This window comes from Apodemus sylvaticus, chromosome 14, assembly GCF_947179515.1.
Source record: "Apodemus sylvaticus chromosome 14, mApoSyl1.1, whole genome shotgun sequence".
Taxonomy (NCBI): Eukaryota; Metazoa; Chordata; class Mammalia; order Rodentia; family Muridae; genus Apodemus; species Apodemus sylvaticus.
In genome coordinates this window covers 10,735,733-10,761,509 of record NC_067485.1, presented here as the reverse complement: position 1 = coordinate 10,761,509, position 25,777 = coordinate 10,735,733, and the positions used below count along the sequence as shown (strand labels likewise).

The 25,777-nt window shown below is 48.8% G+C and overlaps 1 protein-coding gene across 2 annotated transcripts in view; it reads right to left on the bottom strand.

Moving 5' to 3' along the window:
- The window catches only part of Trpc7 (transient receptor potential cation channel subfamily C member 7), a 119,685-nt gene that overhangs the window by 9,098 nt on the left and 84,810 nt on the right, over positions 1 to 25,777 (bottom strand). Inside the window, exons 6-10 of one of the 2 annotated variants that reach the window (XM_052157576.1) lie at positions 23,100 to 23,333; positions 19,039 to 19,303; positions 6,894 to 7,089; positions 653 to 908; positions 174 to 185 (exon numbers count right to left, since the gene is read on the bottom strand). In XM_052157576.1, the coding sequence (XP_052013536.1) occupies positions 174 to 185; positions 653 to 908; positions 6,894 to 7,089; positions 19,039 to 19,303; positions 23,100 to 23,333 (963 nt within the window). The remainder of the gene's footprint in view (positions 1 to 173; positions 186 to 652; positions 909 to 6,893; positions 7,090 to 19,038; positions 19,304 to 23,099; positions 23,334 to 25,777) is intronic. The other variant, XM_052157577.1, reaches the window with a different exon arrangement.

Below are 25,777 nucleotides of genomic sequence, written 5' to 3'. Positions count from 1 at the left end.
GGTCAAGGAAGCTCTGAGTTTCTTGTCTTTCTTCTGAACTCCTCAGAGGTTCTGCTGTGCGATAAACACTGAGACCATGCACGGAAGCAAGAGAGACTGGGCAGGGAACTCGGTTCTCACATCCTCTGGGTACTTTCTGCAAAAAGCTATTCTATGCCCATATGCTCTAGGACAGTGGTTCTCAACTCCCAAACCACTCTTTCAAGGGGGTCATCTAAGACCATCTGCATATCAGATATTTGCACTACAATTCATAACAGCAGCAAAAATTATACTTATGAAGGGGCAATGAAAATAATTTTATGGTTGGGGGTTACCACAGCATGAGTAATTGCACGGAAGGGTTGCAGCGTTGGGAAGGTTGGGAGCCACTGCTCTAGGGAGCGCCCCTCTTCTGGGGCCACGTCTTTCTAGACAGTTTGCTGAACTCAAAGCATCTCCCTAAGGGATCTGGGGACATTCTGCAGGGTGGTGCTTTGCTGAGGTGCCTGGTAGATTCTGTAAGGCAATGGTCCCTCACAGCACCTGGCTTGTTGGTGACCTTTGTTGGAAGGAGGGCTTCAAACACAGCCTCCACCCCCTCTGCCCTGCCTTCCCCTGCCTCTTCAAACTCCCCTGCCCTCCTGCCTCCCCATGCCTTTTCTCACCCCACAGACGGAATGCTTGAATCTGGAGCTCCTACCTACCCTGAATTTGGAGTTCAGCATGCCCATTTCCAGGTCGTTTTCACAGCGTTTGGCCTTAGGTCGGCAGAGCTTTATGAGGCACATCTTGATTCTCATTATGAGATAATAAAAGGATTTGGGACTCGGCACCAGGTTAAAGGGAGCAGGGAGAGTTCTTCCTTCATCAAAGTAAGAAAGCCAGAGCTTTGCTCGGGCAAATTTCCACTCCACGTCCGCGTCTTCCTGCGAAACAAGGGAACAGTCACACGTGTCAGAGGCCATGATGACATCTGAGCTTACTGAGAGCAGGGCTGGCTGACCAAGTCTACAGCGGTAGAGCAGACCTCTGGGCAGGACTGGTGCACCTCATGTGCTTACCCCATCTGCGATGGACAGATGGACGGACGGACGGACAGCACAGGGCAGTGCTCTAAGGCCATATGTGGTCTCTTAAAGCTCTCCACCTGCCTTGGCCTCCCTGGAGGAAAAGGTCGGCCAGTGCTGTGCTCCATCCCCCACCCCCCACCCCCGGACCCCACTGGTGCCTTCACCAGCGGTTCCCACTTGCAGCTCATCAGAACTGTCTTCGCCGAAGCTTCAGCCTTCTGGTCCCTGCTTCACAGCTCTGGCTGCCACAGCTCTGGCTGCCACCGCTAGGTGTTAGCCATCTCTTTTAGGAGTGTCACCCAGGAAGGCAGTGTGAACCTGAGGTGACCCTCTTAGGAAAGCTGACTATGCCCCACTGTGAACAAAAAAAGGGCAGGTGAAATTGATGTGTCTAAATTAGTTGAGCTAAAGGGTTGCCATGTCAACAAGTCATTGTCACAAAACTTAGGGCCGGGTGTAGCTCAGTGCTATGGCACATGCTCAGAACATGAACGTGAAAAGCCCTGGGTTCAGGATCACACACCAAAAGTTACTGAGATGTTTCATTTTTCTTCTTTGCACACTAGACTTTCAAGGTCCAGTGTGAATTTTCTATGTGCAAAACGCCTTAGTCTGGGCTAGCCTCCTATCACGAGCTCCATGGACAAGGGTGGCTGGACAACACAGTGTCTTAGTAGTCAGAGTGATGGCAGGGAATGTGGAGAGGGCTAGCCTGTGGAAAGTAACACACAGAGCCTGACTGCGGCCTGTAGGATGTGCTTTGGCCACGTTCCATTCACTGGTGCTGGGTTTAGAGAAAATGCAAGACTTGGTCTTCTGACTTGGTGTCAAGTGGGGAACCCTAGGTGACCCTGGGAGCTGATGCTCAGTTGTCTTCTGTGCACGGGATAGGAGGCCGGTCCGTCCCAGTCCAGGGAATGAGTGCAGATGGATAGGTTTTATTTTTCTTTTTAAATTTTGACTTTTAACTATATATTTTCATTCATTTGAGGAAGGTTGGGGGTGAGGTTTAGAACCACATGTGTGATTTCAAGTTTTATTAACTGTGGGACTTGAGCTTGTGAATCCATGCAGTGTGGGTAATACTGCCTCCTGCATGTTCTGAGGCAGGCATCAAGTGAATGTCTGTTTGCCCAGGTACTACACACCAGGGTACTTGTGAGCCCACTATAGATGTGCCCCCGTGAGCCTTCTGGGATCGAGCCCTGGGGTATCAGCCCATAGCCAGCAGGCAGCCCTTTGATCTCCATTGGGAAGGTTCTACCTTTGACTTGCCTGCACTGGAATGTGACACACCACAAAAGTTTTGTAGAAGAGGTGCTCTGTGAGAACAGGGATCACTTCTGTTAACACAGGAAGACAGGAGACCAGAGGAAGAAGGGTGGTGTGCTGGTAAGAGCACTGGCACCAGCATGGGTTCAAATCCTGGCCATGGTCCTTACAAGTTGTGAAAACTATGGAATCTGACTTAGCAATTCTAGACTTCAGTTGCTTTATTTATAAAATGGGAATATAAACTAATTACCTGCTTCAAAGGTAGCCAGAAGAACTGAAGGAACTATATATCCATAAAAGGCATGTAGCCATGCCAGACACAAAGTGGCTCAGCAGTTAAGAGCACTGACTGCTCTTCCAGAAGTCCTGAGTTCAAATCCCAGCAACCACATGGTGGCTCACAGCCATCTGTAATGAGATCTGATGCCTTCTTCTGGTGTGTCTGAAGACAGCTACAGTGTACTTAAATATAATAAATAAGTCTTTAAAAAAAAGAAAGAAAGATTGTCAATCTTCAAGGCTGGCCACGGGCTCGCTGGCAGCTTCCTGCCACACAGGAAGAATTCTACCCTGTGCTTTCTAGCCTATGCTTAGGAGGAGGCATATTTTTTGGATTGTAGAGTCTGGCCAGTGGCATGGTTGGATCAATCACTCGTCAGCCCATCTGTGGCTGACCAAGAGATAGGGGCCCACACTGAGACAGGATCTTGTGCCAGGCTTGGCCTAACCCGGGACTCAAAGTCTGATCCACAGCTGATATTAGAGCTGAGCCAGCCTGAGGGGATGAGGTGGGATGGATAAGGTGAGAGTCAATAGTGGGAGAGGAGCTGGCGGTGTGACCCAGTGGGCAGTGTGAACACTGGCGGTAGAGAGCCGGGAGAGCCCAGTACAAGGGTTTTCTCTCACTTTTAAAAGAATTTGTTTTGGTCATTTAAACACTGACATGAAAGGCTAGGTAGAGGACTGGAGGGTGAGGGTCCAGACAGGCATGGTGGCCATGCACAGTGGCTCCTGAGAGAGCTATGACTAGCTCAGATGGAGGAGGTGGAGAGGGATACAGTGACAGGGCAGGCGAGCCTGTGGGTTCTGACAGGAAGTGCTCACCATCCAGTGAATGAATCAGCAAGTGTCCTCAGAGAAGGCTCACACATAGTCACTGACCAAGGCCAAATGTGCTCATGAGTACAGTAGCTCACGGCTCACAGACACAGGCAGCACAGGCTCTGGCTTGGCCAGGAAGTTGTTCAGGGCCTAGGGGGAGGGGTTAGGCCCTGCTGTTCTGCCCACCTCAGATATCACCATGAGCTATGAGCTATGACCTGGCCTAGCCCTGTACCAAGTAGGCACTGCTTAGCCAACCTTCTCATGCCAGGGCTGAGTGGACCAAGGCTCAACGTGTTTGTTTAAAATCTCTTGGTAGGAAATATAAAGGCCCAGGAGTTTTCTTCAAGCACTATTTGCCTTTTCTTACACTTGGGGAAAACAAGGCCCAGCAGGATAGGAGGATTGGTTGGACAAAAATAGCTTTTTTGCATAGGAAACCAAATATATAAAAATGCTTCTTAGGATGCCACTGGTCCATCCCTCCAGTGTGTGCTGCATTCTCCAGGGAGCAGGGTGGGTGGGGTGGTGAGGGGAGCTGATGCCTCAGGCCCAGCCCCTCCTTTCCCTTGCCCAGCGTGTGCTTCTGCCGTGCTGAGCATAGCTCTGTCTGTCCCTCCCTGTCTTAAAACATGCAAGTCTATGGTCTGGAATGATCTTTCTGAGAAGAGTCTGTTATGGGCTGAATGACCTTAAAAATGTCTGATGCAGCCCTAACCCCACCGCTCTGGGATGTGGATGGCTTTGCAGGCAGAACCTTTTAAAAGGGTGCCTGACGTCAGACGAGGTTACAAGGGCGGATTGACCAAGCAGATTGGCAGAAAGGCCATGGAAGGACACAGCTGGGAGGCTGCTGTCTGTGTGCCCAGGAGGGCAGCCTCGCGGGGAGCCATCTGCCTGACATCTTGCTCTTCTGGCTCCTACCACTATAAGAAAATAAATGGCTGTTGTTTAAGCTACACAGTCTGATTTTACCTTTCTTTAAAAAAAAGTAAAATCCATATTGGATTCAGTTTATTTTCCTATATGAAACATATGGATGCAATAGTTTCTTATTATTGAAGTGTAGGGTTTGCCAGCAAGCGACAGGCTCTGACTGAGCCTGCGGTCCACTCTGGCTCCCTGTCCCACAGGAGGATGGTGGCCCCGCCCTCAGCATCCCTTTTTATCTGCCTCTCCTGCTTGTATGTGTATCATTGTATTCATAGGAGATTTGCCTGCTTGTATTGGGAGAAATGCAACTTGCATTTTTCATTTAATAACGCCTGAGGAATTTTTCCTTCAAAGCATAAGCTGCAAGGGATGCTGTTCACCACCTTTCCCCACAGGCATCCCAAGTGTATATGTGTGTGTGTGTGTGTGTGTGTGTGTGTGTGTGTGTGTCTGTCTGGGGGTGGAGGAAGGTACGTGCACATGTGAGTGCAGGTACCAACAGGAGATGGCACTATGGGAAGATGGAATAATGTCCCCTGGGTGCCAGGAACTGAACTCTGGTCCTCTGCAAGAGCTGTACACACTCTTAACCCTGAGCCATCTCCTCGGCCCCAGTCACACCTTTCCCATCGTTTCCTTGAGAAGGCTATTCTTTTCCAAACACTTGTACAATCACAATGCATGTCCCCCTTGTCCCCTCTTCTCCAGGGGAACACTTTTCTCCTAAGGCTTAGAGGTTAGGCAGTCTCCACCACCATCATTAGGTAAGATCTTCATCTATTCTGTTCGATTGCTTGTTTTTAAGACACAGTTTTGCTATGTGTGTTGGAATTCTAGGTATGCACATTGAACTTTTAAGAAATGTATTGCATTCATTAATTATTGTGTATGCATGTGTGTTTGGGTGTGTGCATGCCATGGTGCATGTGTGGAAATCAGAGCATAACTCTCTGAAGTCAGTTCTCTCTTTCGACCATGTGGGTGCTGGGATTGAACCCGGGTCTCCAGGCTTGGCAACAAGCTCCTTTACCCGCTGAGCCCTCTTGCTGCTGACCCCTACTATGGCTTCTTTTTCTTCTTAAGTTGTATGATATTGACTTGCTCAGGGTCATCCTAGTCAGTTTACCTTGATTCCTATCGTATCTCATCTGTGTTCCTTTAATTCCTTGATGTTCTATTAAGACGGCAATCAACTGCTCATGGCCTGCGTATTTTAGTTCTTAATAAATCATCTACTGATATCTTTTGTTTTTTTGCAGGGCTGGGGATTGAGATATGGCTTTGCAGATGCTACTACCGAGCTGCACCCTCAACTTCCTTTACTTTCAAAGCATCTCCTTCCCGCCTTTTCCATACCCCAAACCTCGCACACACTGGGTGAGGCTCTGGGCCTCATTCACAGCCTGTATGCTTTCTTTCGACCTCCGTTGTCTTTCTGGAAAAGTGGTTTTCATCTTTATGTGGCCCCAAGCGTCCCAGTCTGTCTGTCTGTCTCTCTCTGTTTTGCATCTTTGGGACCCGTTGGCATTGGCTCCAGAACACGCTGACATGATGATTACCTTACCTGGCTTTTTAACACTAAAATGTTACTTATTACTGTATATATGTGTGTGACGTGGGAATGCTGTGCTATCTATGTATGGCACACACGTGGAGGTCAAGACACCTTGTTTTTATGCTTGTTTTGTGGGGTTGGCTTTTAATTTCTACTTTTATGTGGGTCCTGAGAACTGAACCCTGGTTATCAGGACCTGCACAGCAAGTACTCTTCCCTGCTGAGCCATCTCACTGGCCCTTACCTGGTTTCGTTTGTTTGCTTATTTTTACATATGTGTATGTGTGCACGCCTATGTGTGTGTATGTAGATGCCATAATTCGATGTTGGGGATCTTCCTCCATCACTTTCTACTGTAATTGAGGAGATTGCTTCTCTCACTGACTCTGGAGCTCACTGACCAGGCGAGGCTGGCGAGGCTGGCGGGGCCGGAGAGCTCCCAAGGTCCTGCTGTTTTTTACTTCTCAGAGTGGGGATTACAGGCACACGGTGCCATGGCTAGCTTTTTACACAGGTTCTAGGGGAGCCAGATTCCTGTTCCCAGCTTGCTAAGCATGCACTTTATCCACTGAGCCATCTCTCCAACCCCCATCTCTGCTTTTTTATTATTGGCCTATGGGCTCCTTGGGCACAGGGACTTGTCTGCATCATCACTGTAGTACTGGTTCAGCACACAGTAGGCTCTTAGTAAGAAGCACGAGGCAGGCAGAAAGGGAATGGGCACATAGATAGCCATTGTGATGTGCCATCATCACCTAACTGAATGATGCACGATCCTGATTTTTTCTGCTCTCACTAGGCTTTCCCATGTGGTGGTGGCAGCAGGGCCATGTGGCAGACTGTCAGAAAACGTGGTCCAGGAAAAATGTCTGTTACTTAGCTTCAAACGCAAGGGCGCATGCGCGTCTGATGCCACCACCCTCTTTGCTGCAGTGCTATGGCTGGCCACGGGAGGGGATGGCTCTGAGCGGGCTTACCTCAATTTCCTGATAGGAGTTATTGATCATGGCTATCAGCATGTTCAGCAGCACGACCACCATGGTGACATTATAAACCCCGTACAGCACGTAGCCGATGTTCTCGATGAACTTGTGGTCGTATTTCAGCACCACCGAGATGACCTCAGACAAGCCAAATATGGACCAAAACAAGGTTTTAAAGCTTTCTTCAACTCTACAAGGAAACAGACAGGCCTTTCAAGCACCTTGAACTAGTTCACACATTTAAAATGAAAGCTGCCCTTCAGTGGTCTTCCTTGCCCTCCAGACCCCCACGCCAGAGTGGAACTGGGGTGGGCTACTAATGTCTACATTCTGAAATATTGAGAGACTCAGATTTCTAAGAAGACTCAGAAAGACTCTCACAATTTCTCCCATTTTAAATTCAATTTTGCTGGGACTCCTGGCTGGGATAATGTTTTTTATCCCACTGTAATTAATCAGATATCTAAAATTAAACACAGGGCAAATGTTTGCTTTTGAGCTTTAGGAGAGTTCATTGCTCCTTCAGTGAACCGTCAAACAGCTTTTCTTAGGCGACACAGCCTGACCATGACCTGTGTTCAACAGATTGAGCTGGCGTTGCTACCTGGCACTTGTGGGCCTCTGACACCTGGTAGCAGGCTAATGCTTATCCTCACTGCCTGAAACCAATCACACAAACAAAGACTTCTCAACCGGGAGGGTTGGTCAGAAAAAAGGCTGAGGAAAATTTACGAATGCTCCAATTCTGCAGGTACTGCATCTGGCGTGTGTGTCGCACGTGTGCAGTGGGTGGTCCAGGGGGGAGGCCTGGCTATTTGCAGATTGCTCTTTGACCCTTTGAAATTACTGAATACAGTGGTTTAAGTCCCCAAGCACATTGTGTGGTCCTAACTTTCTGGTTATGAATTTGTATCAGTCTTATTACATAACATCCAATCAAAAAGCTGGATTGTGATTGGATGGCTTAGAATATGCCTGTGTGGCAGGGACATAAAAAAGTTCAACTTTCTAATCTGCATCCAAAATTTCAATGCCATTATAAGACAGGACTTCCCCACCCCCGGTCCCTTAACATTTTGGATTTCCAACACTCACCCACAAATGTCTAGGATTAACTTAGGGCTACCCCTACCCCCACCAGTGTTTCTCAAGCACTGAGATTTATTTGAGAAAATGTACAAAAATGTTAGCTTTCCAACTTGGGCTAAAAATCCACTCTTGGCTTGCATGAATTTACAGTTCTCCTGCATGTGAGAACATGGGGGTGTCTATGTGTGTGGGGGGGGTGGCTAGTGTGCACAGTAGCTGCGTGGTCATTTGCTATGCATCTCAGAGTCTGAGAGGGTGGTGTCTTTACTCTGGTATTGCTTGCCTTTTATTTCCTTTGAAGCTGTGAGTTTGTAACGTTTGATCAGGAATTCACTCAAAGGGTTTTGTTTGTTTGTTTGCTTGCTTGCTTGTGATTGGGACAGGGTCTCACTGTATAGCTTTGGCTGGTCTGGAGCTCACTATATACATAAGGCTGGCTTTTAACTCAGACAGATCTGTCTGCCTGTGCCTCTGCCTTCAGAGGGCTGGAATTAAAAGCATGTATCACTTTTTGAAGACTGGGTACGAGCCATTACTGCAGAGCTCTGGCTCCCACTGCTGTTCTGGAAAGGGAAAATGGTTTCCTTATAGAAGATGTGAATCCATTTTATGTGAAAACATGGTGTTCACTGTGTGGAAGATTTACGGAGGCACCGTCTCCCACCACATAGGGATTATTCTGTTATCTCTTTGTGGAAAGGAACTGTGACAAAAAAGTTCCAAGCCACGGGATGCTGAGTCCCACATCCTAAACTCACAGGAGCCGGCAGCTAGCTCTCCGTCTCTTGCACAGCTGTTCCCCTCTCCACAGGATCCAGCAAAAAGTGGCAAGCACTCATTCCAAACAACAGAAACAGTGGCTAAAACCTGTGACAGAAATGTTTCACCCAAATTCACTTTCCGTTCCTTACCCTAGATCACCCACAGGTCTCTAGCTGATGCCAACGAGGTCACAGGGAACACAGGCGGGACCCGCCCTCTCCATTGGTTTCAGTTGGGGAAGATGGGCTCAGGACCAGCATGCATTGCTTCTCACTATGGAGTTTGCCTCTGAGCCCTCATTTATTTCCAGTTCCTTCTTAGGCGTTCTGTGTTTGTAATCAGAAGGAGGCAGAGCCGGAAGATCACATTTTGGTAACACTGTGTTTGTAGCGGGGTCTCTAAAGTGACATGACCCCAGTCTGCACAGCTAGTGTGCGTGCTTATTTGATTCCCCTTTCCAGTGCGAGGATTAGCCTCTGAACCTCCACTTAGCTTCATTTCTGAGGTATAATTACAGGAGGCCTAGATTCGAGATTGCTAGAGGGATAAACACTCATCCCTGATTGGCTGTGAAGGGGTCTTACCAGACTGCAATGGCCTCTTCCAGGCTCTTGAGGAGAGGTCTGTGGCTCTTTCTCCTTTTTGTAGGAGGCAGAATGAGCTGAAGCAACAGACTCTCTTTCAGAGAAATGTGGGCTGACTGACAAAGTCAGGGCAGTGAGAGTCTTAGGCAGTCTCTGGGCTTTGTGTCTGGGGCCAGCCCACTCCACAGGACTGTTCAGGGTACATACTGGTGTTTGCTATTTGTATTGGCAAACAAGACCTTCCTGACTCACATCTGACATGCAAGATTTACCTAGGCTAAGTTGTGAGTGATATCACATTTTGTTTAGACTGACACAATATGAATAGATAAGATCTGAGTGGAGTTGAAGAGTTAAAATTAGAAAAAAAAATTATGAAAAAAACTAGCATACAATGCTGCTGAGAATTTACTAGATAATCTTGGCTTGGGGAAAGTTTCAGAAACTATTAATACAGACACCAAAAGATCTAACCCCACAGCAATTAGCTTCTGAATGCCAAAAGCACAGTAAGCCAAAGACCCGGTGGGAAAAGGACTTGAATCTGCAAACATTATGGGATACACTAAGAACCTTCCCCGTCATCACTTTGATCAAATTCTCCAAAGGAGACAGCTTAAGGTAGGAAGGTTGTATTTTGACTCAGGACTCGAGAGGATATCTGGTAGAGACATCATGTAGCAGGAGAGTAAAACTGCTTGCTCCAGCCTCAGTGGTCAGGAGGCCGACAGGAGCTCAGATGAAGCCCGGTCAGATGATAACTGATAGAGCCTTTCTTCAGTGACATACTTTCTCCAACCAGGCACAATTTCCTTAAGGTTACACAGCCTATCTACAAAGACTCAGGAGCCTGTGGGTGGGGCGTATTTAAATTCAAACCATACAGACAATACATAGTCCAGGCTGGCTTTTAACTCAATATGTAGCCAAAGCTGGTAGCCTTGAACCTGATCCCACTGCCTCCACCCTGTAAGTACTGGGAGCACAGGTTTGTGACAACGCTCTTGGCTTCACAAACACTTCTATGAATCAGCATGAAAACAGCAGACATTCTAAGAGAGAAAAGTGTGTATGTGTTGGGGAAACGTCAACGCTCAAAGTAGGCCTTTGAAAGTGCAAGAGCTTTGTAGTCAATTTGAGATGCTGGGCTAATATCTTCTAATCTAGGGTGCGGCAGGAACAAAATAATTAAAGATGCTCAGTCTCACTGCCCTCAGTGAAGAAGATTTGTGTTACCTATATCTTGGAAGCCTGCATAATAATGTTCTTAGAAAGGAAGTCAGGCTTAGAATCAAGTCAGCAGCCCGACCATCGCTGGTGCCAATGGCTCAGGCCTGGAGCTGACCCCAGTGTCCTGGGAGGTGTCCCACAGCCTGCAATAGTGTCTTTATCATCACCCACTGCCTATCCTGGCCTTGAACTCATGACCATCCTTCAGCCTCAGCCTCCAGAGCACTGGCATTATAGGTTTGAGCCTTTGAGCCCATTCATTGCCTAGAATTTGCAGGAGCAAAAGGCCTACCCTTCTCCTCATTGTCTGGATTTGCCCTTCAGGAGGAAAAATTCTGGGCTGATTTAACTGATGTCTACCACAAAACTAATCACCAAGGCGCCCACTGGCGGCTGGCTGCTGTAGGACCACATCTGGTGTTCCTTATTGTCAATGGTTGCAGCTACTGGCTCCCATCCTTTCTCACTCCACTAACTGAACAGTTCGCCAGGTCCTCAGTGGTGTCATTCACAGGTTTCACAGAGACAGGGGGAGCAAACAAGGGAGATGCATGCCAGAGGTCCAGATCTCCTCACTACACATACAGGATATGTGTGTGTTTAAACAGGTTACAAACCCTGCTAGGGTCTCGGTTTGCTCAACTGTGAAGTGGACATAAATGGTGTTTTACTGCTCAGTTGTTCAGAGCAACTCATGTATCATAATCAGTAAGAGCAGCGTCCTGAATGGCTGCTACCCTTTGGATTCATCTGCTGGTTTGCCGAACTCTGAAAGAAATCTGGTAGGTGTTAGCAGGGAGTGCTGTGGAAGCCAACTGCTGCTGGGTGCTCTGTGCCTACCGACCGGGAGCAGACACAGCCCCAGCAGCTCCAAAGCCCATTGAATGAAGGGTAATCAGTTAGGTATTGATCATTTCCCTGAACAAGCCTCCTTTGCGTTCCTCTCTGCCAGATCACCACAGATGCTTGATTTCATGCAAATTATCCTCTGGTTCCTCCGGCCCCGTTTTCTTTGTCTTCTCTTTTTGGTTCTTGGCTTGCAGGGAAAGGAACTGAAGTTTGTCAATAGGCCACCCTGGCAGGAGAAGCCCTCTTAGCAGCGAGAGCCTCCGAGTGTTCCTGAATAGTCGTGATTCACCCTTGTCTCCCTGGGCGGGTGGATGTGTGTGTGGGAAGGCTGGGGCTGATCTGTCATGCAGAAAGCTGGGACAAGGTAATCAGTTCTCTCCCAGGTCTGTCTCGCCTGGATAATGAGACTTTAATAACAGGTTTCCTGAAGAGGCAGCATGCACGCGCCTCAGAGAACAAACTGATCAACAAGGCGACAGTTTAGGCCGATTGTTATGAAAATTGCTGCTTCTTCAGAACCCCACAAACCCTCCCCACAAGCGTTCAGTTCGGTTTAGTTACCTAGCCAATGTGCAACTAGTAAGCTAAAATTAAGCAGGAGGAGCAGAGCTCAGAGGGTTGCTCTGGGGGCTCTGAAGACAATAGCTGTGCCCTTGCTAGAGATCTGCCAAAGGACAGCAACACCTGCTTGCCATCCAAGCAGGGTGCTGGAGGAAGGTGCTTGGGGGTGGAGAAAGACCTTGTAGGCAGGCCACCTCTCTAATACTCAGATCACAGGGACCAAAAACAATCACCGTGCCTGAGGGGGGGAAGGGGGTAGTGACACATCCAAGGGAAGTCTATATTCCTGCCAAGCTTCTAACCCCAGAGTCCCGCCTCTGCCTCTGAATCACCTCGGGGTTCTGTCTTGGGCCCCAAGTGAGGAGCTGGGATTAGAAACTCAAGAAAGGAGGGATCTAGCGTAAGGTGAGTGACATCTATCCAGCCTAGCAGATAGACAGAACTCAGCAAACTTGGTGCGTGGTTATGAGGGAAGGGATGAAACGGCTACTGTTTCCTTTCCCTCACTGGCCTTGCTGTTGACAGCCACCAGGGTGCTGAAGCAAGGGAGCCTGGGGTTGGCTGTGAAGTTTTTGGCCAGAGTACAGGCTCCATGGGTCTTTTTCCCCCTTAGGCACAAGATAGGAAAACGGTCTCTATTGTGTAAGGCTGTTGTGAAGGGCAAGTGAATTCTCACAATGCTGGTGAGGTGCACAAGACAGTTTTGCACCAACTATTTGATGAGCAATGCTCATGTCAGATCTGGCATTTTCTCTTTCTTTGTTTCCTTAACAGCAGTATGTTGTAGCATCTGGGGGAAGTGTCTGGAACCTTACAACATGTTGGAAATAAAAATGGATCCAGGCCCTCTCCATCTGTAGCTTTATGGCTGTTAAGGCCCGTCCCTTGGCCAAGGGCTTCAAGGCACTGGGCGATTTAGCTCCTCCTACTTGGAAAGACGCTCTGCTATTATCCCGTTCTTCTCACACTGTCTGTCTCTTTGAGAATAAGAGTTGTAATTCACCTTCGTCAGCTGGAATGAAATTTTGGTGAAGGTTAACATATCTTCCCAGGCAGAGGTGAGAACCTGAGGTGGTGCTTGAGATACTATGTCACGAGGACAGTCATCAAGGACCTGTCGCCAAAAGACCCCGAAATCCAACCTTGGGAGTCAAGCAGCGTAAGGTCTGTTGGCACTTGGATGGTAAGGCGCTGACCAGTGGAGCATGCTCTCTTTCTGTGGTTGGATCTCTCATCTTATAACTTGGTCTAGGGATTCAGCTATGTGGCAGAGTGCTTGCCTAGGAGTCTCCAGTGGCAAAACAGCAGCAGCAGCAGCAGCAGCAGCAACAACAACAACAACTCCTCCAAACCCTTGTCACCTTTTAGTCTGCTGAAGAGGCTTGAACATTTCATGTCACGAATTAACACAAGAGAAGCAGCGAGAAGCATTCTAAGCAAACACCATACGGTAACAGAATATTCATTCTAAAAAGCGTCGTTAGCCTTTAAAAATAGCCCAGGTAAAAGGCTATTTCTTATATATTAATGAGCTATGAAAAGATAAGGGTTGTTTGTTTGTTTGTTTGTTTCATCTTAGTTAAGTGCAGTTGCCCAAACTCTCTGGGTCTGAGCGGGGCTCCACATCTGACCATGTGACATGCTGTAAAGTCTCAGAACATATCTGATGAACTCTCTTATGGATCCAAACACCCTGCATTGGTTGTATTGTTAGAGGGCGATGGTGATGACCTTGTGAATATAATGAATGTGATTTTACACTCAGCTCGTGAAGCTGCTAGATCAGACGCACCGCATAACTGGCATCCTGGCAAACGCCTCACCTGTGAGGCCAGGCAGGACGACTCTCCTGTATGGCTCACCACGCACTGTAGCACACACTGCACGGATAAAATGGCAGCAGCCAAAGACCTATGTGCCCCAGGGGGTGCTTTCCCTGGTTCTTGCAACAGGCCACTGGTTGACCCAATCCAGCCTTGGCTGCCCCACAGGCCTACCCATGGCGAGATCCTCCTGCATCCCTCCTCTGTCTCCACAGCCTCTACTGCAGCCTCTGCCTCTGCCTCGCCCTCAGCCTTCCAGCACGCCTTGCTCGCTTCTCGAACATCATTCACGGGCTGCACAGTTCACAGCTGTGGCTGCTCGCTGCTCGACCACTTCTGCCTGCCCCGCTTGTTTGAGAGTCCCTGGGCAGGAGTAAAGGGCGTCTCTCATTAAGGCCAGGGCTACAGAGCCAAAGTAGAACTTGTCACACAACTATCTATTATGATGGAGATACCTATCAGACAGGGGAAAGGCACGGGCTCTATGCTGAGAGCTGAGATGTGTGGATTCTCACTATTGGGTTCTCACCTAGAGTCTTGTATTGTATATTAGTCTTAAGAATTAGCACCGTAGGAGAGCAAAGAGATGACCTCCTGCTAAAGCACACAGAGGTCGGGTTCTACTTGAAGCTGGAATGATGTTGTATTGGCTGAGGTTCGTGTTCATTTACTGGCTCTGAGATCTTGGGCAAGTCCAGTGCCTCCTTTTCTTCAGTGGCGTCTGTGTCTCTATGGCGTGGGTGAAATGTAAAGGCTGAGGAGCTGCTTCGGCCCGGCATTTCTTACCATCCCTGTCTCTAACTATCTTCTAAAGCAGAGTACACGAGGCTTGGGCTTGGGCATGGTAGCAGTGTAGGAATATGTCGCAGTCCGTGGGGTCCCTTCCCTCTGCCCAGCCAGAGCTCCTCAGGATTGCAAGATGGACCCACAGTGTGTCAGTAACCCCCTGCTCTTGGGGGAGGCGGGACATAGGAATCTTCCCAGAAAGAGTGGGAAATTTTCCATGGTTATTGTGGAAAACAAGAGCTTCTAATTTGCCCAGTGCTTCTAAAGTTCCTTCCATTAAAAGTAATTCCTGGGGAGACAGAACTTAACAAAGGCCCTGCTTTTGATTAGGTGGATATCTCCAGTGCTCCTGCTACAACAGCCTGTAGAAAAGGTTGGCTGGGGTCATTTCTATTTTATTTTCATGAGGACAGAGCCCACCTTTAATCTCCAATCAGGGTTAAGTGGAGAGAACCAAACTGACCTCCTGGGGAGACTGTGGCCCCTTTTGTGTCCTGTGAGGCCGGCTGCTTCTGTTCTCAGCCACTCTTGGCTCCAGTCCGCCTGCTTGTGCATTCGTCTGGTCTATGCTGCACAACAGTGCATCTGTTGGTGGTGACACACAGCCTGGGCGGGAGGAGGCTATGCGATCTGTGTCAGTACATTCTGTGATGTTCCTCCAGTGACTCAAGAGCCCGGCACTCAGGATGTCTCCATTAATCCACGCGTTATCATGTAAGGAGGGCAAGTATCTTCCCCGCAGTCTCTCCCAGGAGAATGCCATGCATGAGCCAAACCTTTTGACTCTATTTTTCTAACTCTGTAACAGGATGCCAGTGTTTTTATATAATCTCTGTGCAGAATGACTTTGTTTTATGGGATACATGAATCTCAGCGAAGTTGACTATAAAATAAATTTCCAAAAAGCTAGCCTAACTTCCATTATTTGGCAAAAATAGATACGCTGAGAGCACACCCTCCCATTCTTAAAGGAGGCATGTCCTCCTGGGGCTGTCTCCTCCCTCCTTCCTCATCCAGGGCTTGGATACTTGGGAGACTCAAAGAGCACGAGCCTGGTCTGAAGGTTCCGTGTCCTCTGTTTTGGCCATTTTCAGTCTTTAATTGGTGGTTTAGAGGGAACGGGCTGCCGGCAGGTGTGTTATCTGTTGTGTCCAACAGGTCCCAGAGGTGCACACACGCACAGCCTTGCTCCCCCCACTTAGGAAGCCCCTGACACGGAAATGCTCCTGTAAAACACCCAGACCTTCGAGAGAGAGCCCTTGGGTGTGGAGTAGAAGGTTGAGACACTGGAAGCATTCATAGGCTCTGACTCAGGACTCAGTCATGCTGGATCTGCACCTCACAGCCGGTGCTGAGAAAAACCTGTCCCCATGGCATAAAATGCCACCAATGTCACCAATGCTACCAAATGTCCAGTGCACCAGGCTCCTTGTTCTGGAAATACAGAGCACAGGGTAAAATCTGTTGCATCTGTGCTCTGATAAAGTTGGATGAAGAGAAGGAGGAGGAAAAGGAGGAGGAGGAGGAAAAGGAGGAGGAGAAGGAGGAGAAGGAGGAGGAGGAGGAGGAGGAGGAGGAGGAGGAGGAGGAGGAGGAGGAGGAGGAGGAGGAGGAGGTCCTTTCTTCGCTGTGTTGGCTGTGCCTCTGGCCCCTCATCCCCACACTAGAAAGCCTGGGGTGGTTTGGTGTCTGAAGTCTCTGGTGCCTGGCCCATGGAGCAGATGTGTTAGTCTGGAAAGCACACAAGCCTTTCCTTCTTGGCTGACATCTTCCTGTCATCTGTTGACAATGTGGCTCCTGCTGATTGGATGCCTTAAGTCCTGTCCCACTGTCCCTGGTCCTGCCAACCCTCTACACACACACCCCAGCACATTCTGAGCAAACTTCCTTTTGGGTGATTCAGATTTATTCCATTCCTTCAACAGGTGCTAGAGAAATAAAAAGGAGTCTGACTGACTACATGATGTACTGGAGCCAGTCCAGAGAGGGTCCTACAGTATTGGCTCAGTCGCCACACCCATCGCAGTCACTGCCAATACTGGGGGCTTATGCACTGCTTGGCCTCTGCTTCCCTGTCGAGCTTAGCAACAGTCCTGTGAGGTTGGCCTTCTTCCTACCTCTCTTGTCAGAGCTGTAGCAATTCAGGGCCCGGGCCCTTAAGACCACGCCCCAGGCTGCACTATGCATCCTAGCTAAGATCAGATGGAAATCTGATCTGACCCCTGAGGTGCTGCCGCCCCCACCGGGCCTGCAGGGTTCAGGCTTCCTTTGTTCCTCAGCCCTGGGCCTGGCACCTGCTCTCTGTAGACACTCCACACCTGTAGGTTAGCAGCACGCGGGGCTGCCCACTGGGCAGGCAGTGGCTCAGCAGCTCTGAGGTGAGTGGAGGTCAGACCATTTTGCTCTTGATACCATATCTCCCCTTGAGGAGTGATTTTTCCAGAAGCAGAGCATGCGGAGGCCTCGTCACAGCTGGGTTCACCCAGAGGTGGTCATTTGAAGTGGCTGGAAAGCTGAGATGCCACCTGTGGACAAGTGTCAGGGGGTTCTTAGCCCTCTTGGTCCCAGCTGCTGCCTTGGGTGGGTGGACACTCCTCTCCCAAGATTCTGGCTGAAGCTTAATGAAGAGAAGTTCTCCAACTGATGGGTCTGGAGAGTATCTGAGACTGGAGAGACTACACCAGGATGCTTTGCACAAAATACTCCATTGTGGTGGCAGGTGAGGGCACTTGTGAATAAGGGGGGCAGTCCCTTTTCCCTCTTTACAGATGTGAACGAGAACTGGACTGAAGCTCTGTCAGCAGAGACCGATTGGGCACTTAGAATGTCAGTTCTGTGGAGATACTGGAATGCTGCTGGCTACCTTATCTTGGACTAGTTCTAACCTCCAAGAACAGCCGTTCTTTGCCCATCTTTACATCAGGACTAACAGAAAAAACTTTTCAATATCTATAACAATGTGGACATCACATGAGCTCGGACACACCAGTGATGTGACCAATGGCCATCAGCCAGTAATACTTGTCAGGGTGTAAACTCCGCCATAACCACTTACTAGATTCAGCTCAGTCCTCCTGCGGACCCCATTGTTCCTCACAGAGATGGGGGTGGGAGGGTTGGATCTTTTGCAATCAGGCTGCATGAGATCTGTCTCTTTCTTCTTGGACTGTGGGGTGGGGAGTAGCATCATTGTGCTATCCTGCCTCTGGCTAGCTGGAGCCCCCATCACAGTCACTTGCCTCCCTTGCCTGGGCCTCTGCCTCTGGCTGCAGAGACCCCTGAAGCTGCAGAACCTGTTTTGGGCTCAGCCAGGTGTGGGCAGCACTCAGCCCCAGGGCTTCCCTAGACTAGAGGAGAGTTAGTGACTGGCTCTGGAGAGGCAGCAGATGGGAGAAGTCTGACTGATCAATTCTCTTTGTCTTTGGGCTGTTCTGAGATGGGATGTTCCCATCTTGTCTTCTTGGAGAAGTCTGTTGTATGCAGAGTGCACCTCAGATAGCAGCCTCTGCTCACCTTCCCTGCCCCTCATTTCCCTCTCAGCCTGCTCACTCCCCTCCCCTTCCCCATCCCCCAACCGGACCCTCAGCCTTTCTTCCCCTGGACCTAATAGCATCTTGGCATTTGGGGTTTGTCAGGTTGTGTTCCTAAGTTATATAGGTGACGTGTATTGCTGTAAGAATCATAATGGCACCCCCTCTTTGTTGTGCACTTTCTGGGTCACCCGCCCCACACTATTGTCATGATGTGGCCATCGGTATTATTACCCTTTGTGATGGCTTGAATGAAAATGTCCCTTCAAAGACTTGGCTGGTCCCCAGTTGGTGGCACTGTGTGAGGCAGTGCTGGAGCCCTACTGAAGGAAGTGTATCTCTGGGGGTGGGCTTTGAGAGTCTTCAGGCCCACCCTACCTTCAATTTTCTCTTTCTCCACATTGTTTCTGGCTGAAAATGCCATCTCTTAGTTTCCTGATTCATCTGCCTGCGACCACGCTTCTCCTGCCATTATGGACGCCCCTCCAACTTGAACCTGTGAACCCCAATAAACTCATTGTTTCTGCCTTAATTTGCTCTTGTTCACGGTAGTTCATCACAGCAGCAGAAAAGCAATGTGTCCATCCCCATCTTAAACTGAAGAAATGGCTGGGTATGGCAGCTTATGTTTTTAATGTCAGTACTCAGGAGGCAGAAGAGGCAGGTAGATCTCTGAGTTCAAGGCTAATCTTGTCTACATCATCAGTTGCAGGCTAGCCTGAGCTACAGGCAAAGTGAGGATTTATAGTCCTTTGTTCTTCTAATTTCAGAACCTAAGCCTTAAAACACTGAGAGCAAAACTCACACCAACCTCAAGGAAACCTGAGTTCTGCAAAGAACTGCCTGCAAGAGGTCCCCCCAAGGATTCCAGGGACTCGGAACACCCAGAGATGGCCTGGGGGAGGGAACACTCTGTGATACTCACGTTGTAAACGCTGGGTTGTACTTCGCACCTCGGTAGTAGGAGTACAGGTTGAACATTCCGATCATGAAGGCCACAAATACCATGATAAAAATGACCATGAACTTGAAGATGTCTTTCACAGTTCTTCCCAGGGAGATCTGCAAGGGCCCGAAGCTCTCATTGGCTGGCAGGATGTAGGCGATCCTGGAGAAGCTGAGGACCACCGCAATGGCGTACAGCCCTTCTGAGATGATCTGGGGGTCTGAAGGCCACCACTTGTCCCTGGCTGAAAGGAAAGAACCTGTGTTACTTGCTGGGGGATGGGGGTCTGCACCCAGTTGGGCATCTTTAAAGACTTGTTTTTATTATTTGATGTCCGCATGTGTGCAGGGACCCAAGAAGGGTAGCAGGGCTTCAGAACCCTTCAAGCTGGAGTCACAGGTGGTGGGGAGCCATCTGCAGGAGTGCTGGAAGTTGCACTCTGATCCTTCCGCAGAGCAGCAAGTGCCCTGTGCTGCTGAGCCATCTCTCGTGCCCACCCGCCTGCTGGGCACTGGAAGCATTCCCTGCTGGCAACTCTGCCCTTAGGTGACCTCAGCACATAAGATGCCAGGCTTTTGGGATGAGCTGTCTCACCTGCCGGGAACTTTACTTCAGATCTGATTCATCCCCAAGTGTCCTTCAAGATTCAGTTTAGGAATGACCTCTTTCCAGAGGCTGGATGGGGTTCCTGGTCTCCCGTGAGCTCCCGTGGTGTCCCATGCATATCCATTATGACAAATGTTGTAGGGCTAACCATTACATCCCCCTCCTCCACACACAGTGCTGAGCCCCACACTGGGGAAGCATGAGGAGGCGGCGGAGACCAGCAGGGGCTGACACCAGTCAACTGGGTTTCCTGAACCACACTGTCCCTATGTGTGGTCATGGCAGACAATCTCATCAGCTTTAAAAAGGACTTTGACTGTTCAGTCAAACATGCAAAGAACTCTGGGTAGGAGTCTGTACAGAGCAGGCACTGATAAATGCCTGTGAAGTGACTGAACAGACTTCTAACCACATGCTTAGATAGCCACAAGCCAGAACACATCAGCTTCTGGGGACCAGGAATCTGAAGGGTTTGCCTGTAAACAAAATCTTGCTCTCTGCCCCTCCCCTCACCCCCAAAGTGGATGCTGGCAGTCTTCCTCACTGACTGAGCTGGGGTCTCAAAGGGGGTGGCCGGTCACATAGGCTTGCCACACCAGAGGGACAATGCTGGTGTTTACTGGTGAGTCCTGGGGCCTGAGGTTGACTTACAAGCATTGCTATAGCTGAGTGAGCCTCCATCGGGCCCTACCGCAGGCCTAATGTCTAAGGAACAGCATTCATTTTAGCTCCTAGGTGTCAGGACGAACAGTGAGTCTCAGGCGAGGGCAGTAGCTCCCTCCTGAACAGTGCCTGCTTCCCAGCGAGACTGGGTAGGAGTACTCCTCAATGCTGAGCGCGCCATATCGCCCCAGACAGCACCACACGGTAAAAACTGCCCTGCTGACAGAGCCAGCAGCCTCCCTATTGAGAACTGCTGAACGAAGCTTAAATGAGAAACATCGAGAAACTTAAATTAGCCCTCATACTAAATTAGCTGTGATTTTCACAACAGCCCCGTAGAGCAGACATTACTGTTGCCATTTTAAAGATTGGATTTGGGGGTATGGGGCCCTTTTCAGAGCCAGTAAGTGCAAATAGAAAGCATATTACACGGCGGTTCTTGGCACCCCACGGGAGATGGAGGGGGAAGGAACTTTATTCTTTATTTTCAATGCTAGGCTCTGTTAAATTAATTATAATAGAGAGAACCCTTTAGTAAGGGAAGCTGTGAGGACAGTTAATGTAGTGCATTCCAAATTACATTCGGAATACAATACCACAGACTCTAAGTTCTTACCAAAGTAAGAATTCAGAAGCCCATGAAAGACAAAGTATGTGTTTTCTAAAATACTGGGGCCCTCTATGGATAAATAACGCACACATTCCACATGGAATTATTAGTGGCTTCTTCTATGAAACAGGCACTAAAATGAATTCCCTTTTTAAACGCCACCTGCAATTCGCCGCCTTCAACCTCAGCTGTAACTGTGAAAACCCGCTCCTAGGTAGCTGTAGTTTCTAAGAACTACGTTCCTGGAGGCCGAGGCTGGACTTCCGGTGCAGATGATTCTGCCTGAATGGCTTGCCAAAGCTGTGGCGCTGGGTGGGCATAAAACAAACGGCCGGGTGGGATTCACACAGAGGGGCTTTTCCATCAGAAAAAAGTCTTTTCACAACCTGAAACCTCCCCGCTCGGTCCCCCGCAGCCTACTTTTTTTTTTTTATATTGAAATTGTTGGAAGGCTCGCCCACAAGGCTCGCCGCCACAAGAGGGTGCTCGGCCCCCATAGCTGGAGCACATGCGCGCAGCAAGAGCTCCGGAACACTTGGGAGAGCCCAAGGTGAACCGGAAAAGGCAAGGACAATTATGTGCTGTGGGCCGAGCGGGGACCTAATACAACCCACGGGGGAATAGAAGTCAACACGGGACAACACTGCAGCCTGGATCGTGACATTAAGAATGTGTCCATCTTTCCTAGAGGCACCGAAGCAGCATAGACCGGAAAACAGACGATTCAAGGAAAACCTGCATTTGTTAGCCAAGAAATGCTGGGAGCAGGGGCCGCAAGCAGGGGTTGTAACAGGAGTTTGCTCATCTTTCACCACATTTGCGTTACATGAACGGTTCGTTAAAGGTCATGGCTGTACCTCGCCATTCTGTGGTTAGAAGGGCGATTTGTTTTTATCTACCAGGAGGGACATTAGGCGTTCAAACTCTTTAAAATATGTGCCAGGAATTAATACTTACTAAGCACCAGCTACCTTTTATCACCATCACCTCCCTACCTCCATCCCATATCCCCACCCTCCCACCCCTCTCCCACCGCATCCATCCCCCAGGCACCCCCATCTCCACTTCCAGCCTTCTCCCATCCCCCACTCTCAAGCCCCTCCACCCCCCACCTCCCCCTCCACAGTACCTCATCCTGTTTCATTCTCTTTTACAACATGGAGTACAGTGATTGAGATTGAAAAAAAAAAAGGTAGTATTGATAATAACTGTTAGCACCCAGCGAGCCTCTACTATGATCATGGATAATGCAAACATCTTCAGGCTGCATCGTTTTTATTTAACCCAAAATAAACCCTTTGACTTAAGAGTTTTTAATCCCCATCTTACATGCGAGAAGCAGAGACACAAAAGTTAAAAAAAAAAAAAAAGAAAGTAACCTACGGAGCTAGACTTGACTCTAGTTCTTTGTAACTTTAAAGCTCGGACAAAATTAGCTAACAGGGGACTGGAGAGATGGCTCGGTGGTTAAGAGTGCTGCTCTTTCAGAGGACCTGGGTTCAATTCCCAGCACTCACTTGAAGGCTCAGAACCTCTGCTAGCACCAGGCATGCATGTGGATGCACAGACATACATATATGTAAAACATCCATACACAAAAATTAAAAAAAAATTAGAGGCTATGATTTTCAGTTAACCAAAGGACAGGATTTTCTCTTATACGAAATAATATTGTGCTTCTGGTAACACCATAAGAGTCCTACATGAGGTAAGCTAGAGAGACAGACAAAGGAAGACAGAAAAAAGACAAAGGAAGGTAAAAGCATTCCTTACTGAGGGTCTAGTTAAAGTCTGAGCCAAGAATCCCAGCACAATTAACACAGGCCGTATGCCAACATATGGCCAAGTACTCGGGATCTGAGAGAAGAAAGTGTGGGGACCAGAACAGAGAATTTAGTGTGGAAGGAAAAATTCAGTATATATATATGTTCCCCACGTCCGGGAGGGGGGCGGGGTTCTTTAAAAACAAAACCAAAAATCTGCAGAAATGTTCCAAGAACCTCCCCAAAACAAACCCATCCTTCCAAACACTGAAAATCCACTTCTAAATCACAGATTAACCCCACAGTCTGCAAGCGTAATGATGACACTTGTGGGGTCTACCCTGCTGGGTTCCAAATCCCAGGTCTGGGGACCACACTAAGTGACCCCTGTGACTCACCGTAGGTGAAGTATGCCACTTCCGGCGGAAGTGAGACGTTGTGCAGCGTTACATCCTGCACGTTCTGGTCCACATACAGCTGGGCCTCACTGGCCTTGAGGAAGGCCATGAACCTCGCGGTGAAGGAGGCCACAAAGATGGACAACATGCCGAAGTCCAGTAGGTTCCACAGGTGCAGCACGTACTCCCGCGGCCCCTCCTCCCAGATCTCCTTGCATTCAGACCAGATCATTCCTGTGGGAGAAGGCCAGGCCCAATTTTCAGTTACCTTGGCAGATGCCGTGGAAACTATGTAGACACAAAAATGTCAGCCCTCTGGGGATAGCTAGAGACAGACAGATGGAAACACCTTCAAAAACAGACTTGTGAATTTTTTTGTTGTTGTTTTTGTTTTTTCGAGACAGGGTTTCTCTGTGTAGCCCTGTCCCCACCTTACGAGGTAAACCATCTCTGAAAGTGAGGAGAGGGTGCCCACCCGTGGACGGACTCTGGAGGCAGAAAGGACAGGAGCTGAGGTTGCAGGATTTCTGAAGGTCCCACATGCGATGTAGAATTGGGCTTCCCCAAATGATAGATTTTCCGTTTCTGGGGTTGATTCAGAGAGTTTAAGCACAGGGGTATTGGATTTCCTCTGCTGTTCCTTTAAATAACGAATTGTATTTTAAAGAGACATGTCCTCATTGTTACACAGTGAGCAATGTAGAGATGGGGGTATACAATGGAGATGTTACAGGTTCCTCTGTCCCTCTTCCCAGACAACCTTGGAAGATGGCCTAGTCACTGGTTCTCAACCCTCCTAGTGCTGCGACCCTTTCAAACAGTTCCTTATGATGTGGTGACTCCCTCATGTTGTAACTTCTTGTTACCGATCTTGCTATAACTATGTTTTCAGATGGTCTTTGGTCTGAACCACTGGCCTAGGCTAATGTCTTGGTGTGCAGACTTCTAGGCCTGTCACTGTCTGGTACTGGGGCCACCTTGCACATGTTCACAATATTTACAACCTTTGCTTTTAATTAAGAGTTTTAAAATTGAAATTCCCACCATGCAGAGAGACTGCAGCTAGGAAATGTTCTGCCAGTGCCAGAAATGTCATATACCCCAAGCTGACACCCCATTGTCACTTCACCCCATTTCCCGGTACTCCTGGCATTTCCAACTCCTCTGACAAGAAGAGATCGTCCTTTGATAGACTCTGAGTTGCATAGTACACTTTCAAATGTGAACTCTTTCACCTTAGCAACTAAACAGGTCACTCGCAGGATATTGATTCACTTCTGACTCTAGAGCACCACACCAGAGGTGCAGTGTCAGAACTCCCCGTGGTCTTCTACCATCTCCATGCCAGCAGGGCAGTCCACAAGCAGCTCTCCCGTGGCTCTGCCCCGGATGTGTGCATGTGTCTCTTGATTTCCCCCAGGCGGTACACTAAGTCCCTGATGGCAGCCCATGTTACAAGCAGGCTTCTTTGAGGATTCAGCTGCTGAAAAAAGCCTAGAGTCAAAGACGATGCTGGCGGTGGACATTGGTGGCCTTCAGAGGGAGGCCGCCTCAGAGCACATGATGGTGAAGAGCTGCTTGCTCTCAGTCTTCGGGGACCCCGCCCAAGGACTGTTAGGATCAACATTTGGTGGTGGAAAAAGCCCTTCAATTACAAGGGATTGAAATATTTTTCCAAGGCAAAAAGTAGTGTGAGAGCGGCGGTCTGTGGAAGGGTTGTATCTTTGTTTGCTGATGATTGAAGTCCTCACAGCAAGATGTGTCCCCAACCCCTGCAGGCTGTTTAAAGGACTTCCCTGGCCCTTGCTCGATTTCCTCTAAACAAAGCTATGTCTCTTGCATATCCTAGCAGACAGTAATTCCGTGCACCGTAGGTTTCAGACTTCATGCAGTAATTCAGTGCACCGTAGGTTTCTTAACACCAGAATATACTTTTATTTGCCTATTTAAAAGTCTTATTAGAAAACCCATCACAGGCTGGGGAAACCATGGATTATTTACTTTTACTTTCTCTTCCCCTAGATTAAAATCACCAACGTCCCAGTGGATGGGGGTGGGGTGATCATTTTTTAATTTGGCTAACAGTGGGCTCAGGTTCTAACCTGGCCATTCACTGGCGGTGGGATATTGGATTTTTGAGTGTGTTTTGGAGGAACTTCAAACGCTAAAAGCTCTATGAAACTGAAATGGAAATTATTCTCACTAGACACTGAAAATTATTGCACGGTCAGATGTCCTTGTCAGTCTTCCTGGATTTGAATATTAACCACCGAGGTTAATTTAAATCACTCCAAGGCCATGAGTAAAAGTAGCATGGGGTGAGGGTTTGAGCAGCTGGAATGCCTAGTGGAAACAGGCGTGTGGATGAAGTGCTTGAGTGAGGGGAGCTGGGCCTCCTGCTCCCAAGGTGCTGGGGCGGGGCGTGTGGGATTATGTTGGAGCTCCTCTTGGTATTTACATGTATGTGATACTGTCCTGGTAGATGCACCTCATCCTGTCAGTGGGGATTTCCTTGCTGCTTGCAAGCGTGGGAGAAAACAGCAGTGGGGCTGGAGAGCTGGCTCAGCCTGACAACCCGGCTGGTCCCCAGAACCCGAGTGGTAAGAGGAAAGAAGTGACCCTTACAAGCTGCCCTCTGACCTTCACATGTACACATGACTGCCCCACCATGGAAGAAT